Source organism: Mercenaria mercenaria, unplaced genomic scaffold (assembly GCF_021730395.1).
Source record: "Mercenaria mercenaria strain notata unplaced genomic scaffold, MADL_Memer_1 contig_4799, whole genome shotgun sequence".
Lineage (NCBI taxonomy): Eukaryota > Metazoa > Mollusca > Bivalvia > Venerida > Veneridae > Mercenaria > Mercenaria mercenaria.
The window spans coordinates 55748-74955 of record NW_026463055.1 but is presented as its reverse complement, the minus strand read 5'-3'; the positions used below and the strand labels follow the sequence as shown (position 1 = coordinate 74955).

At 33.3% G+C, this 19208-nt stretch overlaps 1 protein-coding gene across 1 annotated transcript in view; it reads right to left on the bottom strand.

Moving 5' to 3' along the window:
- Window positions 1-14396: 14396 nt before the first annotated feature.
- LOC128554178 (proprotein convertase subtilisin/kexin type 6-like) overlaps window positions 14397-19208 on the bottom strand; it is a 50044-nt gene continuing 45232 nt past the window's right edge. Inside the window, exons 8-9 of the mRNA XM_053535426.1 lie at window positions 17969-18161; window positions 14397-14537 (exon numbers count right to left, since the gene is read on the bottom strand). Of these exons, the coding sequence (XP_053391401.1) occupies window positions 14397-14537; window positions 17969-18161 (334 nt within the window). The remainder of the gene's footprint in view (window positions 14538-17968; window positions 18162-19208) is intronic.

The following is a 19208-nucleotide window of genomic DNA, read 5'->3' as shown; positions in this document are numbered from 1 at the left end:
GAGCTAAATGAGATATATCATTTCAATTCTAACACGTTACCTAGAATTTTTAAGTACATCCTTGACGGCATTCATTAAAAATTTGCCCGTTTTCAATCGGTGTCTTTTCCAGCGCGCGCTATGCCGTTTGACGCCATGACGTAATAATTGTGACGTCAGAACAGTGATTTGTTGTATAATAATGCACTGTTTTCTGCTTTCGTTGTTTATTAGGAAAATAAATCGGATAGTGTTAAAATAAAGTACTGAAATTGTTTACGGAATATTTTTCAGACTAATTTTGTTTTATGTTAAAATGCCTAATCTATTGGGGAAGATGCATTAAGTTCAGAAAAAAGTTATATATGATTATTGTATGTCTTACTTTAAAACGTAACAAATGGTAACAATACTTCATAGGACTAATTCCTGTTACCCTTACCAAAAAACGGGGGCGGGCATTATAACCGGAAGTGGGCATTATAACTGGTTATTGGGCCGCTATGGATGAATAACGTCAATGTTGACATCATTTTACCCCTTGTCGTCGCGGTAATAAGATCCGGTTACGTTGATTTTATATGATTAACTGTTTAAGGCGATAGAGTTATCGTTATTGTGTTTAGGTATATAGTAAACAACTCATTAAACTAGATGCATTAAACGGCTGTTCCTTAGTAATACACGGTCATAAGCACTCCTAAATATGTACTGGCACTCATTACACCCTCGTGCATTAAAGGTTTAGTCGTGCTAATAACCACACCACAGCCCCGAATTTGCCGCTTCGCACAGAATAAGCTTAAAGTTATAAATTGTTATATGTACTTATTTTATTGAAAACCTGTTTTGTTTAGAGGTTTCTTCATGCGGACATCAAGATACAGTGGTGTGTATCCAATGTAAGAACTTGACAAGGAGGTCATCGATGAGAATGAAAAAAGTCCGACTTCAGAGAAAATCAAAAGCCACACTTGAACTGTTATGCTAAGGTAAACAATTTACAGTTTGTTCATGATAATATCTGTAGAATAGAACTGCCTTGAGAAAAAGCAGTGATTGGGATTTTTTTAACAAGAGCTGTCAGAGGCCAGCAACGCTCGACTATTCAACAGCCTTATCAATTGAATTTTAGAAGCTGAAAAAGGGGCAGATTATTTATAAAAACGCAAAATAGTGTTATGGATGTGCACTATACGTATAAGCTCACGACAGTGGACAAGTATGTGAAGTTTCAGTCCATTCCCATCAGTGGTTACCGAGATACTAGCTTACATACAAATATAAACTTGACTAAATCGGGACGCCGACTCACGGATGAGTCCAATTTAGTTCTACTGATTCTTTGAATAGTGCAGCTAGAACCGTGACCAGATATACGTAAAAGCTTAAAAGTAGAAACTCAAGAACAATATTTCATTATTTACAGTTTAGCTATTGATTTGTACTTAATTTCACGCCGCAACAATATTGTTCAGACAGAAGAACTAAATGCCTAATTTCAATCGATATTGAGACAGCCCTGTAGCCAGATGTATAAATAAATAAATTAACACTTCACTATTCCGTTATGTCAAAATCTTTTTTTTTTATTGACTTTTAATATTTGTCAATTGCTTTATATTATATTCTATGAAATTGCAGAAACCACGCTTTCGATGAATCAGCAAGAAATAAAGCACGGCGGAAGATCAAATTTGGTACTGTGTCTGCGCCCTCTGCACCATCACGTGGGGCACTACCTGTGCGACAATTTTACAGAAAGGACGAGTCAAAAATTATTCCTTCTAAAAGACTTGGCATCGAATTTTAGTTCACATGCTGAGAACAAGAGTTTTAATAGGAGGGGCTCAGAAAACAGGAACTTAACTAGATTACCTTCGAGTATAATAAAATGATGTGTTTTTTTGTGTTTTAAAAAATAAAGCAAACATGTTATTCAATCAAAACGATTAATTTAAAAAATAATTTGATAAATCAATCTTATCGTGAATTGACAAATTAAAATTGTGATGTATTTAAAACGTAGAAGGTATTACATGAAATAATTACAAATATTTGTTAATTATTGGGAAGTAAACAACAACACTGTAAATCAACGTACAAATCATATAAAATGATTGAGTGCATTATTGGGAATAACATATATCACAGAAAATCAGACTAGCAATCATATAAAAATATAATGTTTTAGATTTATGAACATAATTTGCAATTAAACGTAATCAATCAAACATGTTTCATTGGTGTATGACTGGAAATAGACATTATTACAGAAAAATCATCGACTGAACCATATAAAATGCTTTTATTGGTGCATGATTAGAAATAGACAGTATCGCAGAAAAATCGTCGAGTGAATCATATAAAATGATTTGATTGGTGCATGATTGGAAATAGACAGTATCACAGAAAAAACGTCGAGTGAATCATATAAAATGCTTTTATTGGTGCATGAGTGGAAATAGACATTATCACAAAAAATCATCGAGGAAATCTTATCAAATGCTTTACGAATCAGTGTTAATCAGGATAAATGTAGTTTTATCCTAACCCCTAATAAAATTTCCCTTATATGAACTTATTGTCCTAATAGTTTCATGTAAATGTTTTGATCACAAATGATTTGTATATAGTCTGTAGATAAAATATCGTGATAACGAAGACACTTTGAAAGGGAATACTAGTACTGCTAATGTATGACGTTAACAATCATGTGCAGTTTTGACTGTCGTGTAAGTGAAACTTTAGCATTATCTTTATGATTGAAATGTTCAAAAATAAATTGTTTCATTGCTGATAATTTCTTGTTTATTCTATGAGTATGCATGAAAATAAGGAAAGACATAAAAGAATACAACCTTTCTTAAAAAATTCTCCAAACAAAAGGAGGTAAAATATATAACACGTGCTATCAACGCTTATGGTATCAATAATATTTGTTTAGTTGCACCATGACTGATGAACCTTAATAAATTACAGGGATGCCAGTTGACCTTTAACTAAGTTTTACATCTTTGGAAGGGAAATTATGACAAAATACAAAATTATTGAAATGTTCTAGCTAATGAGAAAAAAGTATCAAACAAATCCAAATAAATCCACTAAAGAATTTCTCTACAATCCTTTTATTTCTAAATCAAATAGTATTCTAATAATATGAACCAATTTTTTTAACGTTACAAAGGAAAGAGATCCGAGTTACTTTTACAAGACAACGATGACTTGATCGTACACAATAATTAAGAATACATCTAAACCTTGACAAACCTATATCTTGTTTTTTTGTCGTAATTTCTTATAAACAATATTGAATAAAATTATATTTTTTGTTAATGTAGCTTTAAAACTTATTATTTTAACGTAAGTAATATTTTCGTGTTATCTCCATCTATTCAAACAAATTTCATAGCTTAAAATACTTACAGCAGTGCCCTTCGTCTGACATTTTTCATGGAAAATCGGTCTGCATGCTGCTATTATTCTCATGGATATTGTTAAAATAAATAGCCGAAGCTGTGTTCCTTAATTAGACCAGTGTCAACGCTTTTGAGTTTTACATTTAGATATATAGGTCACGGGCTTCGTTTCCATGGTAACATCGATCGAATTCAAGAAATCACAATTTTCTACTGAAATTTGAACAATTTTTTAGCTTAGTTTTAGTATAATAGTGACAATTTATCAACTGAAACTGAAAAATAGGTATAACAAATCAAACTGTTCAATTTTTATTTGAAAATGGTCGTAATAAGTAACCTTTCACCCAACTATACTCCCAAAAACATTGGTTACCATCATCCATTTTTTTACATTCCGAAAAACATTTCAATATAACTACATAAAAGAAGCAAAATATTGATTATTATTCAGAGCGAAAGACTCATAAAAGATGTTTCAGCAAATAATGGCTTTTTAAAACTAATTCAAATAAAGAAAATGCACAGAATTACGCACTTTCAAAATAAAAGCCATTAATTTTGCGCGGTAACTGACACGTAATGTCATGACGTCAATGACGTCATTTTAAGTCAACAATGTTTAAAAGCGTTTCTGCGGAATTTTATTCATTATTTCTGCATTATAACACCATGAAGCGTTAGAACGGAGGCAGGTTCATGATTAATTTTTTCAGAAGAATGAATATACAAACACATTTAGTTTGTCGTAAACGTCGTCGTAAATCGTCACGTTAGCTTCTGGTTGGGCATGCGCACATACAAATATCAAGGTAACCTACCTCCTTAACTGACCACAGCATGAATTCATGCTGTAACACATTCTCTCAGAAAATTAATGGTTTTATCACCAAAAAGTATTTATTGAATCTGTGTTTATAGGTAAGAATAGTCTGGGACCAAAATAACCATAAACAAGTAGAATGTTCTATACATGTACATGGGTACAAGCATTTTAAATTATACATATTTTTTGTAGTGTTGATATGATAATAGATATTATGGTGATGTATATAATGCAGGTCAATCAAATGAAAACGTTGGTGATGTAGATCATTATGATGAAGAAAATTATTCTTCATGAGTAATATGATTTGTACATACACGGTGAAATACTGGACAATTGGTTTTACAAGAAGATGATTTGTACATTATAGTATCTTCATAATTATATCATTATGTTATATTGTTTAAAAATATCAATAGCCGATACAAATTTTAGAACTACTATACGGCCGGAGTTAGCTGCAAGATATGTTTTAGCTCACCAGACCAAAGGTGCAGCTTTTTGTATGTTGTCTGTTTTCCGTCCTGAAATGACATTTATTGCCCCCTTTCCCTGGGTAAGGGACCCAGGACCATTTGGTCCTCTTTTAATAATTGGCATATGCTAAGTTTACTCAGACTTGAATCAATACCTGTTATAGTCCGTAAGTATTGACCTGGCACTCATTACTGTTCGCCAATATTTTCGGGCGTTTAAGTAAATTTACGCAATACATGTATTTGTATACTGAAAATAGCTATATTACTGAAGTAACCTACACAGGTAACTAATATCATGGTAGCATAATGGTAAAGTGTCTGACTTCCACGCAAGTTACCGCGGGTTCGAAATCACCTTAGATATTTTTTTGATGTAATGTAATAATGTCATGGCTGTTTTATTTTTACATTATTTAATCTGTCATATGTATCAAAATTCATTCCATTTTAATTGTTTTCTCTTGTCTTTGTATTCATTTTCTGGAAACGCTCTTGTTAAGTAATTTGTCTTTTATCTAAGATACTTTTAAAACGATTTTATCTATTATTTTTCTACAATGGTTAAATCTGATAACTTTCAATAAATGAACCATAAACACCACAGTAAGTTTCAACAGATAAGACATAAGTGGCCGGGTCAATACTTACGGACAATAACTGTCTGATTTTTACAGTCAGCTCATTACCCCAGGTAAGATGTAAACTTTCTACTAGATGGTAATCAATTTTGTGTAAAAAAGGACTTACTTTCACTATTTCTATAAATAAAATTTTCTATTGCAAAAAATTGGTATTGATGTTATATTGTACTCAAAATGTAGACCAGTCATGAAAGAGATGGGAAATATATTATAGTCTAGTAGCTAGTCTAGGTTATATGTTTGAGAAAAGTCGCAAAAATAATCCTTTGAAGGTGCATACAAGTAGACAATATGCATTACCAACATATAAAATTATATATTAATGTATCCAATGCAGCAGTCACTCAATGCACAAGGATGATAAATATTTTAATAATGTATATTCAGTTATGTTCAGTAATTGCACAATTACACAGTTAGGTTCCAAGATAGTTAGATCAGTTTCCACTAAAAAAATCACTGAATGACCAGAAGAATTTATACAGTGGCTAGCTCCAGAGAGCATATTATAATGATTGAAATGCTGCAAGATGGAGGATTTATCATAAGAAACTAACAGGAGTTAATGGTAGATGCCAAACAAAGGAAAGTTATCCACAGGGCTACCAATCTCGGACTTTAAATGTATACTGAAATAACGGCAACCAAGATTTAAGAACGCCTTTAGTGAAAGTGTAACATTTATTATGCACCCAGAGAACACAGGGACGTGTAAATGTTTAGTTGTCAAAGTTTCAAACAAAATCATTTCTTCACCAAAATTTGATTAACCACCTTTAACTTCTACATATTATCAAACACCACTTCTTGAATGATGGAGACCACAATAACAGATATTTTTGCTGTAAAATTATGTCATTAAGAAAGATCCCTCAGCAAAAGTATTCCTTTCTATTTATTTACAGCAAAATAGTTTTGCTAAGTGTTTTTTTATATAACTTTATAAGACATAAGTCAAAATCTCGTTGAAGGTAGTTCTGCACGTTTTATAAATCGGAAGTAATAAAGCTACGTCACTTACACTTATAGTTATAGACTAGAAACAATGTTTTTATGAAAAATGGAAGAAGCTATACTTCATTATAATACACACACTTTTATGAAAAAATAGATACGAACAATTGTCAATATTCAGTCAACTTGTAACATTTGTACCTAAGTTCAAATGATTTTAAGAATGCAAACATATCTAATGAACATTTAGGATGGTAGAAACCTCACTGTGAACATTCCTGAAAGAGGGTTGCCATAGAACAATAATGGTTTATAAGCTGTCAAACTAACAACACTTTTTCTTGTGATCAAGAAGCGTTTTTGTTGTGAGAAAACAAGGCAATACGCTTAGAGCAGGAGTATTTTCTGGCCCATGCATGTACTTTTCATGTTCTTTTAAGTATCTTCTTTCTTTAAATAAACGCCCACATGTGCTGCATGTAGCTTGTGGCACACTTCACATTCCTCTTTTCCAGTCGTGTGCAATTTTGTGTGTCTTCTCAGGTTAATTGATGAGTGGACCATCTTGCCACAGATGGAGCATAAATGGCCATCATGATTGCCATGGACATTCTTTATGTGATTATGTCATGCAGGCCGTGATCCAAGAAGAGTTCCGCAGTGGGGACAAATAACGGAGTTTCCAGTACCATGAACATTACCCTCATATAGTTTAGGCTCGTCAGATCTGTGGAACGCTTTGCCACATTTACTACACCTGAGAGATATGTCTAAGTGCCTGGTCATGTGCCTCTTCAGGTTTGATTTTGTTGAACACTTCTCAAAGCAAATATCACATGTAAAGTTCGTCATATTGCTGAAAAAATGCAAATGGTGATTAACAGATATAGTAAAAATGTGTGCATAATTCACTATAAGATACAATTTGTACGTCGACGCAAGGGCATGCATCATGTCAAGTATAACAGTTAATCTATATTTAGGACTATGCATGAAATCAGTAATTTTATACGTAATTTGAGAGTACATGTTGTAAAATAACTAGCAGCGAAGTGGTATAATAGTTTATAATTCCATTTGAATTAAGATTTCTTGTAAAGAATTACCATGTCCGTACTTCTTCGATTTATAGTTTAATGTCAGTTTTTGCTGCAGTGATATAGTTCTTTCTGAACTGCATGTACAAAAACAATACACATTTTGTGTTTGCCATAGTTCAAACCGATCTACTTTCACTCTGAAACAGTACCATCGGTTTAACATACTGGTTTAAAGGATGTAAAATCACCAGGGTAAGACCCATGCGAGAATAGTCGAGAAATAGCGGATTACTGCGCGCCAATATTTTTTGTAATTTTATTGCGAATGGATTTCCATCAGTAGTGGAGGATTTCTTGCGAAATAGAATTCTATTTCAGAACATAAAGTAGTCACAGCATTAAAATTCTGATCTCAGGAAAATCTCTCAAAAAACATGTCTGACCATACTATGAAAGCCCGATGCACCATGCCAATTGCCAGATGCTATATGCCAACTATTAAATTATGAATGCCAATTATCTAGCTTTAGTTCTAAGATTTTTTGTAATCTATAATGAGCTAAGATGTCTTTGGCCATTTTTTACTTTATATTGTATACATACAGAACAGAATTTAGTATAGGTATGTCTTTAATTGTCAAAAATATATCTGTGCATTTGTACCCCAGTGCGACCAAGTTTCTGCCCTTGCATACATGAGGTTTAGGCTAAATGAATTACATAATTTTCTGAAATGACTAAGTAAATGAATCAATAAATCGCTGCTTAGACTGGAACGTTAACAGCCGATAATACTAATCACTGTTTCTGATAGATAGATTAAGTGAATAAAGGTCTCTTTTCTTGAAAATTAGATGAAAACGAACAAGACAAATCCGAAGCTCCTACGTTACTGCATTTTGCAGTCGCTGATCCTTTAGCTCCTGCGTTACCGGTCAGTTCGGTCATGAATTACATTATGCCCTTCGTCCAAGAAATTTAATTCATCATTTATGACACAAATATGTTACAGGAATGCATTAGTGATATCAAGGAAGTGATAATGTTGTATTTTTCCCGAGGGCGTACTGGAAATAATGTGTTTTTTTTCTGAGTCACGTCATTGTTTACGTGCTATTTTCGCATGGTTTTCCGGGATAATTGAAAAAGAAGGGCTTAGATTTGCGGGAAATTAAATAGCAACGAGTATTCCGCAATGTCGGGAGCACATCTTGCGCTATATATCGCCCGTCAATATCGTATCTATGCTTAATTGTTTTTGAAGTTCTGAAAACATTAAAACATGAATCTAATTACAAAATTCTGTTTAAGACCTGAAAATAAGAAATTAATTTTACTAAGACCTGAAATTAAAAAAAACCTTTTACTAATAGATATTTTTGCCATTTACAGAAAAAAAGTAAAGTCGTTACCTTAGACGATAGCTGTTCCTCTTTAATCTCTTTCTATGAGAGACAATTATGGTGTAAGCGGTACACAGTTCGATGGGTCCGGTAACATTTATGAAACAATGAACATTGCGGTACCCGAGTATTTCCTGGCATCGTGCCAGTTGAATACTTATCAGACTGAAATCAGATAGCGATATTCAAAGTTATATGTAAAAGTCTAAGTTCGAATGCCATAAGTCCAATGTCGTTTTTGACTCGACATTCAACATTTTTCGAATGTCGTATGTCTTATGTCGCACACTGAACGACATTCAAATGTTTTTGTCAAAGTTCGAATATCGTATTTCCGATGTCGTTTTTTGTACGACATTCAACTTTTTTCGAATGTCGTATGTCGTGCACTGAACGACATTCAAATTGTTTTGTTAAAGTTCGAATGTCGTATTCTAATGTCGTTTTTTTTGAACGACATTCAACTTTTTTCGAATGTCGAATGTCGTATGTTGCGCACTGAACGACATTCAAATTTTGAATGTAAAAGTTCGAATGTCGTATGTCCAATGTCTTTATTTCACGACATTCATCTTTTTTTCTAATGTCGTATGCCGTATGTCGCACACTGAACGACATTCAAACTTTGCATGTCAAAGTTCGAATGTCGTATGTCCAATGTCGTTCATTGCACGATATTCGACTTTTTTCGAATGTCGTATGTCGTGCACTGAACGACATTTAAAGTTTTTTGTCAAAGTTCGAATGTCGTATGTCCAATGTCGTTTTTTCACGACATTCAACTTTTTTCGAATGTCATATGTCGTATGTCGCTAACTGAACGACATTCAAACTTTGCATATTAAAGTGCGAATGTCGTATGTCCAATGTCGTTTATTGCACGACATTCAGCTTTTTTCGAATGTCGTTATGTCGTATATCGCACACTGAACGACATTCAAACTTTGCATGTCAAAGTCCGAATATCGTATGTCCAATGTCGTTTACTGCACGACATTCAACTTTTTTCGAATGTCATAACTCGTATGTCGCGCACTGAACGACTTTCAACAATTTTTGAATGTCGTATGTCGTTTGTTCAGCCAACTTCACACAGCTTCCATTCATATGGATATTTCATTCATATGACGCGAATTAATTTCTCTTTGTGATATAATATTTTTATGTCGTAAAGTAGTACAACGTGTAAACTAAGTTCTTTACATAATTCACATTTACAAATAATAAATGTTCACATTTATTGCATATGCTAAATAAACGGTATCGGTCTGTTTACTCTTAGACCATTAATGTTATATAGAAGTACTGAAATACTTTTATAGCGTATGTTTGGAGAAAGGAAGTAACGGCATTTGTAACTAAAATTTCACCAATGTCGGTTTACGTTGTTTGATGACTTTGGGAAAGCTACGCTTCCCCTAGGCTTTCCAGAAATAGTAATACGCCTTATCACAATTATTTTGGATCTCATGCTGTGTTTATCTACTTCTAGTAAATCAGAGCAATTTTAATTGTGTAAATAGAAATATTTTAACACTTCTAGCGCATTTTTGTTTGGCTACGTTTAAAACTATTTTTTTTTGTCAATTTTCTATATTATGGCCAAATGAAATATTCATGTCCGTGAAACTCTTATTTTCTTTTTCTTTTTTATATCTCCAAGGATCTCGTTTCCTCGCGTAAGTTTTGGTTCATTTTAAACGTGTACATGTAGATGCATTATTACTAACCAGAATTATACTTTTACGGTTAGCACCCCGCCCCCCCTCCCCCCCCCCACACACACATTATACATTATACTAATGATAGTATTACCCTTCTTTCTGAAGAATATGATATACTTTAACAATGAACGACTTCAAGAGCGGGGGTGTGCGAACAGGTGAGGAATCACAACTTCGCATGTTGATTATAAATATCGATGGAAAATTAAAAATGAAAACAATGGGAGGATAGGGGGTGGGGGGGGGGGAAGCTGCATGATCGGTGGAGGAGCAAGGTATGGGAATGGTACAACTTGCATGTAGATAAACATTCATGAAAGGTTTTAAAATAATCTAAAATAAGCAATGAAAAACATTTTTATGGGCCCCGGGGGGTTGGGGTGGGGAGAGGGAGGGGTGTGACCAATGTAAGGGGGTGACCAGGTGTGGGTACACAACTTCACATGTTTATAATGGATGTTTATGGAAAAGAATGAAAGAAATTTAATGAAATTCTACCAAATGGTAAGTTTCTTTTGTACAAATATGTGGATTTTTATACAAATAAAGGGAAATAACTCTGAAGTTACAAAAGAAATCCAAACGAAATTGTGTATGCACAACCACATTATCGTGATCGAAACTCTATTTAAGTGTCATAGTTCTAGGTCAAATATATCAAAAGATATGATGCAGAAAATGCCATATTTACAGTACCCTATATAGTTAACACTAGAAATTTCTAAGGGTCATAACTCCGGTGTTACTTGGGCAATCTGATTGAAACTTGACGGACCACATAACCTCATAGTGGTAAACATGTATATGAAGTTTTATTTAAATATTCTCCACTACTTCCTAGTTATGGCTCCGGACGGACGGAAGGACGGACGGACAGACAACGCCAAATCTATATCCCTCCGAGTTTCGTCGGGGATATAAAATCGGTAAAAACAACCGATGTTCCCCATGGTATGATAATTGCAATGTCAAATCACAAAACCGAAATTAATCAACTTGACATAAACCTCGTCTTCAGTTCCATCAAGTGGTTCCCGTCACGATATGGAAATAGTTGGATACTACTGTTAAATAATCAAATGGCAGTCCCGACTGGACACGAAAGTAAGTGCATTTTCTCTTGATGGAGAAGCATCCTATTAATTTTCCCCCAGTTGCTGAGACATACTTCGGACAATAAACAAGGGAAACACGGACCGACGAAGCAGCTAAATAACGCACTGCCCGCTCCCCCACTTTCGGGAAGAATGAATATTACCATAAGTGAGATAGAAATATACCGAACTAAATAATGTTCACCCTTTTCAGAAATTTGTGCGCTTTGGTTTATACGGCAACACTCTGGATGCGTTTGCTGTGCTAAATATATTTTCAGTTTTCATTCACCGTTTTCTACTTACATGTATTTCGTCATTAGGAGAAAAATATTTTAATGTTTACATTTTGTGTAATGCATATTAGGATACATAGTATATGTAAGCGGATGCAGTAGAATAATGACCAAAATAATAATATGTAATTAAATATAAAACTAACTCACTTTTTATCAAAGACACAAAAATAGCCCAGCGTTCTTAACATATAAGCGAATAGTATTTTCCTTGCACAAGTAAATTTTCTTATCACCCGCCCAAATTCTTACTAACAAGAAATACAGGAGTGAAATCAAATGAATTTCTTTTCATAATTCTATGGAACCAATACCCAGTGCAGAATGCAACCCCTATTGCATACATATAGTTTTTTTGAATTGACTAAGTGACCTTGTTTTGACCCCAGATGAATACTAATCGAGCCTGACTTAGATTTCATCAAAAAATCTTTCTGATCAAATTTCATGAATGTCCAGTGAAAAATGCAGCCAATACTGCATACAAAAGTCTTTTCTTCGATTTGAACTGGTCACGTAGTTTTTGAACCCAGATGACCCTTTTTCAAACTTGACCTACATTTCATCAAGAAAATCATTCTAATCAAATTTCACGAATACACAGTGAAAAGTACGGTTGTTCTTAATCCTTGTACCGTAAATCCATAATTTATAAAGTATAGATATATCAACTTATCAAACCGCAGATTTCTTGATAAGCGGATTTGTACGACGTCGTGTTTCTTAATTATTTTGATGTCATAGATGTAATTTTACGATACTCTCCGAACAAAACCGATTGTTCCAGAATACGAACTTCGCACGGAGTTGGGGAAAATATCGGCCCATCCGAAAGAACTACCGCGAGCGCCTTAAATGCAATAACAGATTTCACAAATATATGCTAAGCTAAAAAAGGACATACATTTGTGAAAAAGCAACACAGATCTATGGGACCTGCGCAATGCATGTCATATCATCACAGTGAACAAGAGTATGAAGTTTTATTTAATTTCCATAAGACGATACTGAGATATCAGATTATATTATAATCTTCACGTATCGGTTAGTGCAATGACTGTACCTATTTTTAGCTCACATGTCACAAAGTGACAATGTGAGCTTTTGTGATCGCGCAGCGTCCGTCGTCCGTGCGTGCGTCCGTGCGTGCGTAAACTTTTGCTTGTGACCAGTCTAGAGGTCATATTTTTCAAGGGATCTTTATGAAAATTGGTCATGATGTTTATCTTGATGATATCTAGGTCAAGTTCGAAACTGGGTCAACTGCAATCAAAAACTAGGTCAGTAGGTCTAAAAATAGAAAAACATTGTGACCTCTCTAGAGGCCATACTATTCAATGGATCTTCATGAAATTTATTCAAAATGTTTACCTTGATGATATCTAGGTCAAGTTCGAAACCGGGTTACGTATCATTAAAAACTAGGTCAGTAGGTTAAATAATAAAAAAAATTGTGACCTATTTAGAGGCCATATTTTTCATGGGATCTGTATGAAAGTTAATCAGATTGTTCACCTTGATAATATCTAGGTCAGATTTGAAACTGGGTCAACTGCGGTCAAAAACTAGGTCAGTAGGTCTAAAAATAGAAAAACATTGTGACCTCTCTAGAGGCCACACTTTCCAATGGATCTTCATAAAAGTTATTGAAAATGTTCATCTTAATGATATCTAGGTCAAGTTCGAAACCGGGTCACGTGCCATCAAAAACTAGGTCAGTAGGTCATATAATAAAAAACCTTGTGACCTATCTAGAGGCCATTTTTTTCATGGGATCTGTATGAAAGTCAGATTGTTCATCTTGATGATATCTAGGTTAGGTTTGAAACTGGGTCAACTGCAGTCAAAAACTAGGTCAGTAGGTCTAAAAAAAGAAAAACATTGTGACCTCTCTAGAGGCCATACTTGTGAATGGATCTTCATGAAAATTGGTCAGGATGTTCACCTTGATGATATCTAGGTCAAGTTCGAAACTGGGTCACATGCCGTCAATAACTAGGTCAGTAGGTCAAATAACATAAAAACCTTGTGACCTCGCTAGAGGCCATATTTTTCATGGGATCTGTATGAAAATTGGTTAGATTTTTTTTCTTGATGATATCTAGTTCAGGATGATATATAGTTTAAGTTCGAAACTGGATCAACCGCGGTCAAAAACTAGGTCAGTAGGTCTAAAAATAGAAAAACCTTGTGACCTCTCTAGAGGCCATATTTTTCAATGGATCTTCATGAAAGTAAGTCAGAATGTTCACCTTGATGATATCTAGGTCAAATTTGAAACTGGGTCACGTGCCATCAATAACTAGACCAGTAGGTCAAATAATAAAAAAATTTGTGACCTCTCTAGAGGCCATATTTTTCAATGGATCTTCATGAAAATTGGTTAGAATTTTTATCTTGATGATATCTAGGTCAGATTCAACACTGGGTCAAAAACTAGGCCACAATGTCAAATAATAGAAAAAAACGACATCATACTCGGTTTAAAACTGGGCCATGTGGGGACAGGTGAGCGATTCAGGACCATCATGGTCCTCTTGTTCATAAAAATGCACAAGGACTGCATGAAATCTTACTAGAAGAGGGTACGCTGTGAACTTTGACACGCCAGTTCCCAAATGGTTCTTCTCCCCAAAAATGAACTGACACAAATTTTCCTTCTTGGGCTACTGTAGAATAAGTCTGAAATTTTGCAACAAAATATCGTTAATATTGTGTACAAGACATTTCATACGCAACAGATATATTTTGTATTCATTTCTCATACTTTTTATCTAATGGACTTAATGTTTTAAAATGGTCTATAGCCTTATCATACCTTTAACTATGTCATTCATTTTGATTTTTCAACTGAAGAAGTGCTCTGTGTTTGTATTTCATGGATAAAACTTTACTAGCTATTTGTGTAAAAATAATGAGAAGGGAGGTTAGAAGAAAAGGTTGTCAGAAAAGGACGAAACTGACTAGCTCGTTCTCTTCTCCAAATAATGTATCGTATTGCTATTTTAGTAAACAAAAACGTGAATACATTTTAAAGTCACACAAGACAAAGTTTCATTTGCGATGGACAGATAAGCTATCAATTGGTTAAATGTATATAGGTATGAAATCATAAATCATAAATCGCACGTTTGGATAATATGGACAATACTTTCTTCTAATGCGATTGATGTTATGTATCGCAAAGGGCTTTAGTAAAATAAAAGTTCGGATATCACTTTCTCATTTTTAAACACCAGAAAAAAAATGTGTCTCGTTTAGTAGTGAGTCACCAATTGAACTTTCCCGCCAAATTTTCTAAAATTTGGCCAGTAGTTTCAGAAATATTTGGGTTTTACAGTTCTCTTTTAAGACCTATTTGACATATATCTACTTAAATATTTACTCTGTCGATAACAGTGATCATAAGGGTATATCTCCATGCTCGTTTTATGGTATTGGCTGTTAAATGAATGACAAATTAGTACCAAGAACTAAAAATTGAATTTCATGACAAAATACATATAATTATACATTTTCTTAATGATATTCTGTACATATGTGTTACATAATTTATCCTAATAACTTTATCTATTCCAAAATGAAGTTTAAATACTCTTTCTTTAAAATACTCTTTTTTTGTATATTTTAAATTCAGAGAAAATACTAAAAATGTTACAAAAATGTTTTTTATAATATTTTCCTACTGGCAACTGTGTTCGTTACTATTGTATATTGTCTACATTATAAACAACAAGAGTATCTTATTAGAATCTAGACCTAAATGATAAAATAAAGGACCAGATTTATTATCTCTTCATTATAACATTTTTACAACGTAAACAATAACAGCTATAAACCGCATTTTCAAAACTTTTTCGTCTTCTTTCTTGTCAAAAGACGTCTCTGGTATTTTTCTTAGTTTTCTTTTACTTACTGAAATATTTTCAATCAAGTAGAATTGGCCGATACCGTCTTACTTCATTTTTAACCAGTAAGGAGAATCAGTAAAGAAGAGATCAGCTGCTGCAGTTTTTTCAGTAATAACGCCCGAAAATGTTCTTAACTTAAGGTTTAAAAAATGAAAGAATAAAAATGACATTCATATAAACATGCGTTGATCTTATCATTAAGAATGTGTGTAGAATATGTGATCTTTAAATACCAACTGTCATATTTAGATTATACATTTTACTTCATATAGTGTGCAGATTTGTTTTTGTTATATTTTTCAAGTCTATAATCCCATCATAGGACATAGCTATTTACTTATGGGAGGCGTACGTTTATTCGTAGATGTTTCTGTCATTATATATATATTCAAATCAGAACAATATGTTGGCATTCTAAAATAAACACCATAAAATGTATAAACACAGCGTATGACAAAAACTGTCAGACGGGAAAGACTAGAACAGAAAAAAAAAAAGCAAAATGGAATTCAAGTATCAATTAAACATCTTTCTTTGAACAGAGTAATTGATATATTGATATATAAACAAGTGTGGTACTCGAATAATAAATAAATCTAGCAGATTGGCAGCGTATAGCCTTTACAAACACTCATTTCAACCTGAATAATACCTTAATCGTGTAAATATGAGTAAATATAGAATATCGCTGGCAAAATGAAGGCTATCTTTTCATAATCTAGCGGTAGAATCAGGGAGATATGAACATGTCAGACGAGAAGACAATATATGTTTAAACTGCAACATGAATGTAGTAGAAAACGAATATCATTTTCTTTAAGTCTGCCCAATATATTATATGTTACATAAGAAATTTTTGAAACCAATTTTTTTTTGCCACTGGCCAACTGTTCATAAATTTGAAACATTAATGTCTTCAAAAAATTCTGTGATACTTAATATCCTATCCAAATACCTTTATTTTGCTAAAAGGGAACGAAATAATGTGTAATAGATTCAATCTTGTGCTTTACTTTAAATAGTTTGCATTATTGTTGAAATGCTTTTTTTACTACAAGCATTCTCAATATATTGGGTCTTACTTTGTAAAAATATTTCATGTCAGGGCTTCCTCTGAAAATTTTACATGTTCTACTCAATGAATTGTTAAAATATTTTGGCTATAAATGTATATGTGTTAAAGCGGCATGCCTCCAGATCGTTCGACAACAACAAACAAATTTTTTTTTTAAATATCTTGAAATAAATGCTTCTTAAGAAGGCTTTAAAACTTATTTACTGACAAACTTTATGTTACGGAAACACATGAGAATTTGCTGTTTCTACTACTTTTTATGATGAATATCGGAAAGCGCTTGTCACGTTTTTACTCCAGGTAAACTGTCTCGATTATAAATATCTATATTTTGAAGTCATTATTCACTACTTCAGCTATAGCACTATTGGTTACGACGACGGAAAAAATGTCTTTATTGCCGCGGCGGTCCATGGTTCGATTCCCGACGCGGTCATCTTTTTTCTTGATTTGGAATTTTTAAAATAGTTTAGAAACAAAGTTTTTAACATTCATATTCTAACGTTCATAATATGACCAAACTTCAATTTGAAAGAAAGATTATTTTTAGCCAAATCTGGAGGAGTGTTACGTTATGTTATGTTATGTAAAACATTTGGATAATAATCCCCTCATTAAGATGAACAAAAGGAAACAGATGAAGGAACTACTATTCTTATTAAAATGTGACTGGGACACTGCAGCCCATCTATCAGCAATATTATTTAATATGACATGTATAATCAGAGTCGAAAACGATATCTATATTTTATGCGCAAACCAGGGATTTGAACTATTTACTTCTCTCGAGGAATTTAGATATGTCTTTCTTCTTATAGTGCAAAATTTTCCTCAGACGAAAAATTGGTTAATGGAAAGTTGGGTGAGCATTACGTGATCTGGCATAAGATATCAAGAAAGGAGCTATCACTAATTTTGTTAACATGTCTATTATTCTATCTTGATAATATTAACACTGTCTTTTTATAAAGTTTCAATAATAAATAATTCTGTCACCGACTCACCGCTCCCCGTACATTAGATAGATGGTAATCGAAATCATAATTTCAAACAATACATAAGTAACGTTTAGGAATCTTACCCCTGTTGTTCAAAAACAATTTAAGAACCAAGAACAAATGAATTACCTGATTATGATAAAATTTCAAATCCATTAATATTGACTGCGTTCCACTCGGTGATATCAGTTCTGTTGTAAGATCATATCCAGATGTTGTAAAACTGATCGCCAAAGTCACTTGTTCGATAAATGTTAAACACGAAGAATCCATGTTACAGTCATAGCAAAATTCAAATATCTGTATACAGAGCCCTGAGTTGCTGAAACAAATAATATAATCAATGAATGTGCTAATCAGTAAAAGTAGTACAAAAGTTTCATGCTGACACCTTTACAACGTAAGGACATAAGCAATAAAACTTGTAAATGTCAAACAAGGCATGGCAATTATACACAATTATACAACTGGTAGACTAAGTGTAGGATCATTTGTTTCTTTTTTGGACCGTTTCCTTCAATTTGATTGGCTAACAGATTTTTTTACAAGTGTGAAAAACAAATTTATTCGGATAACTTTTGTGCTGCTCCCGATGTTGGACTACTTTTTCACTTTATATTTATACTGCCAGTACAGAAATTTGAAATAATTTGTAAATCTACATTTGTAAAAATAAAACAATGACTATATAATGAAACAAAAGTAATAAATGACATATTTGTTTGTTTTACACACTTGTAAAACCCAGAATCTCATACACATATCTACGATAACGGCCTTTAAGTTGAGACTTTTCTCTTTCAGCTTAATTTTTCGCGTGTTATGTCCACTTTGAAAGAAATAATTAACATTATATAATATAAGAGTAGATTTTGTCATTTTGAAGTTGACTTCCATTAAAGCTATTTTAGGCAGACTTTCATTCCGAATAAATACTACAATATCCAAGATGCTCCAAACCGTGCCGGAAGATAACGGTTCGATGATCTTGCAACTTCTAACATAATATGTTGTCTTTTTTGTTGTAAGCGTTTCTTTTCTCTTTCTCCTCACTCTCCCCTATCGCCTCCATTCTCTCCCTTTGGAATTGCACTCCCTTGTTTTTGACATCCCATCTCCCTTTTACTTCGATTGTTTGATTTTGCCTCTGTGTGTCTCGGGCGGTGCCCTTCAGTGTTGTTGTATCTTACTTGTCTGTTTATGTATACTAGTTAGTAGTGTGTAGCTGTGTGTTTTTGTCTTTTGTGCATGAATGTCTGCACTACTGTAGTTAACGTTGTAATGTAAATGTGATAAAAATTTCCTTTGTATATTCATCCTTTTTTCTACTTTTCCCTTTAACCCTCTCCCCCATCTCCTTTCTATCTCT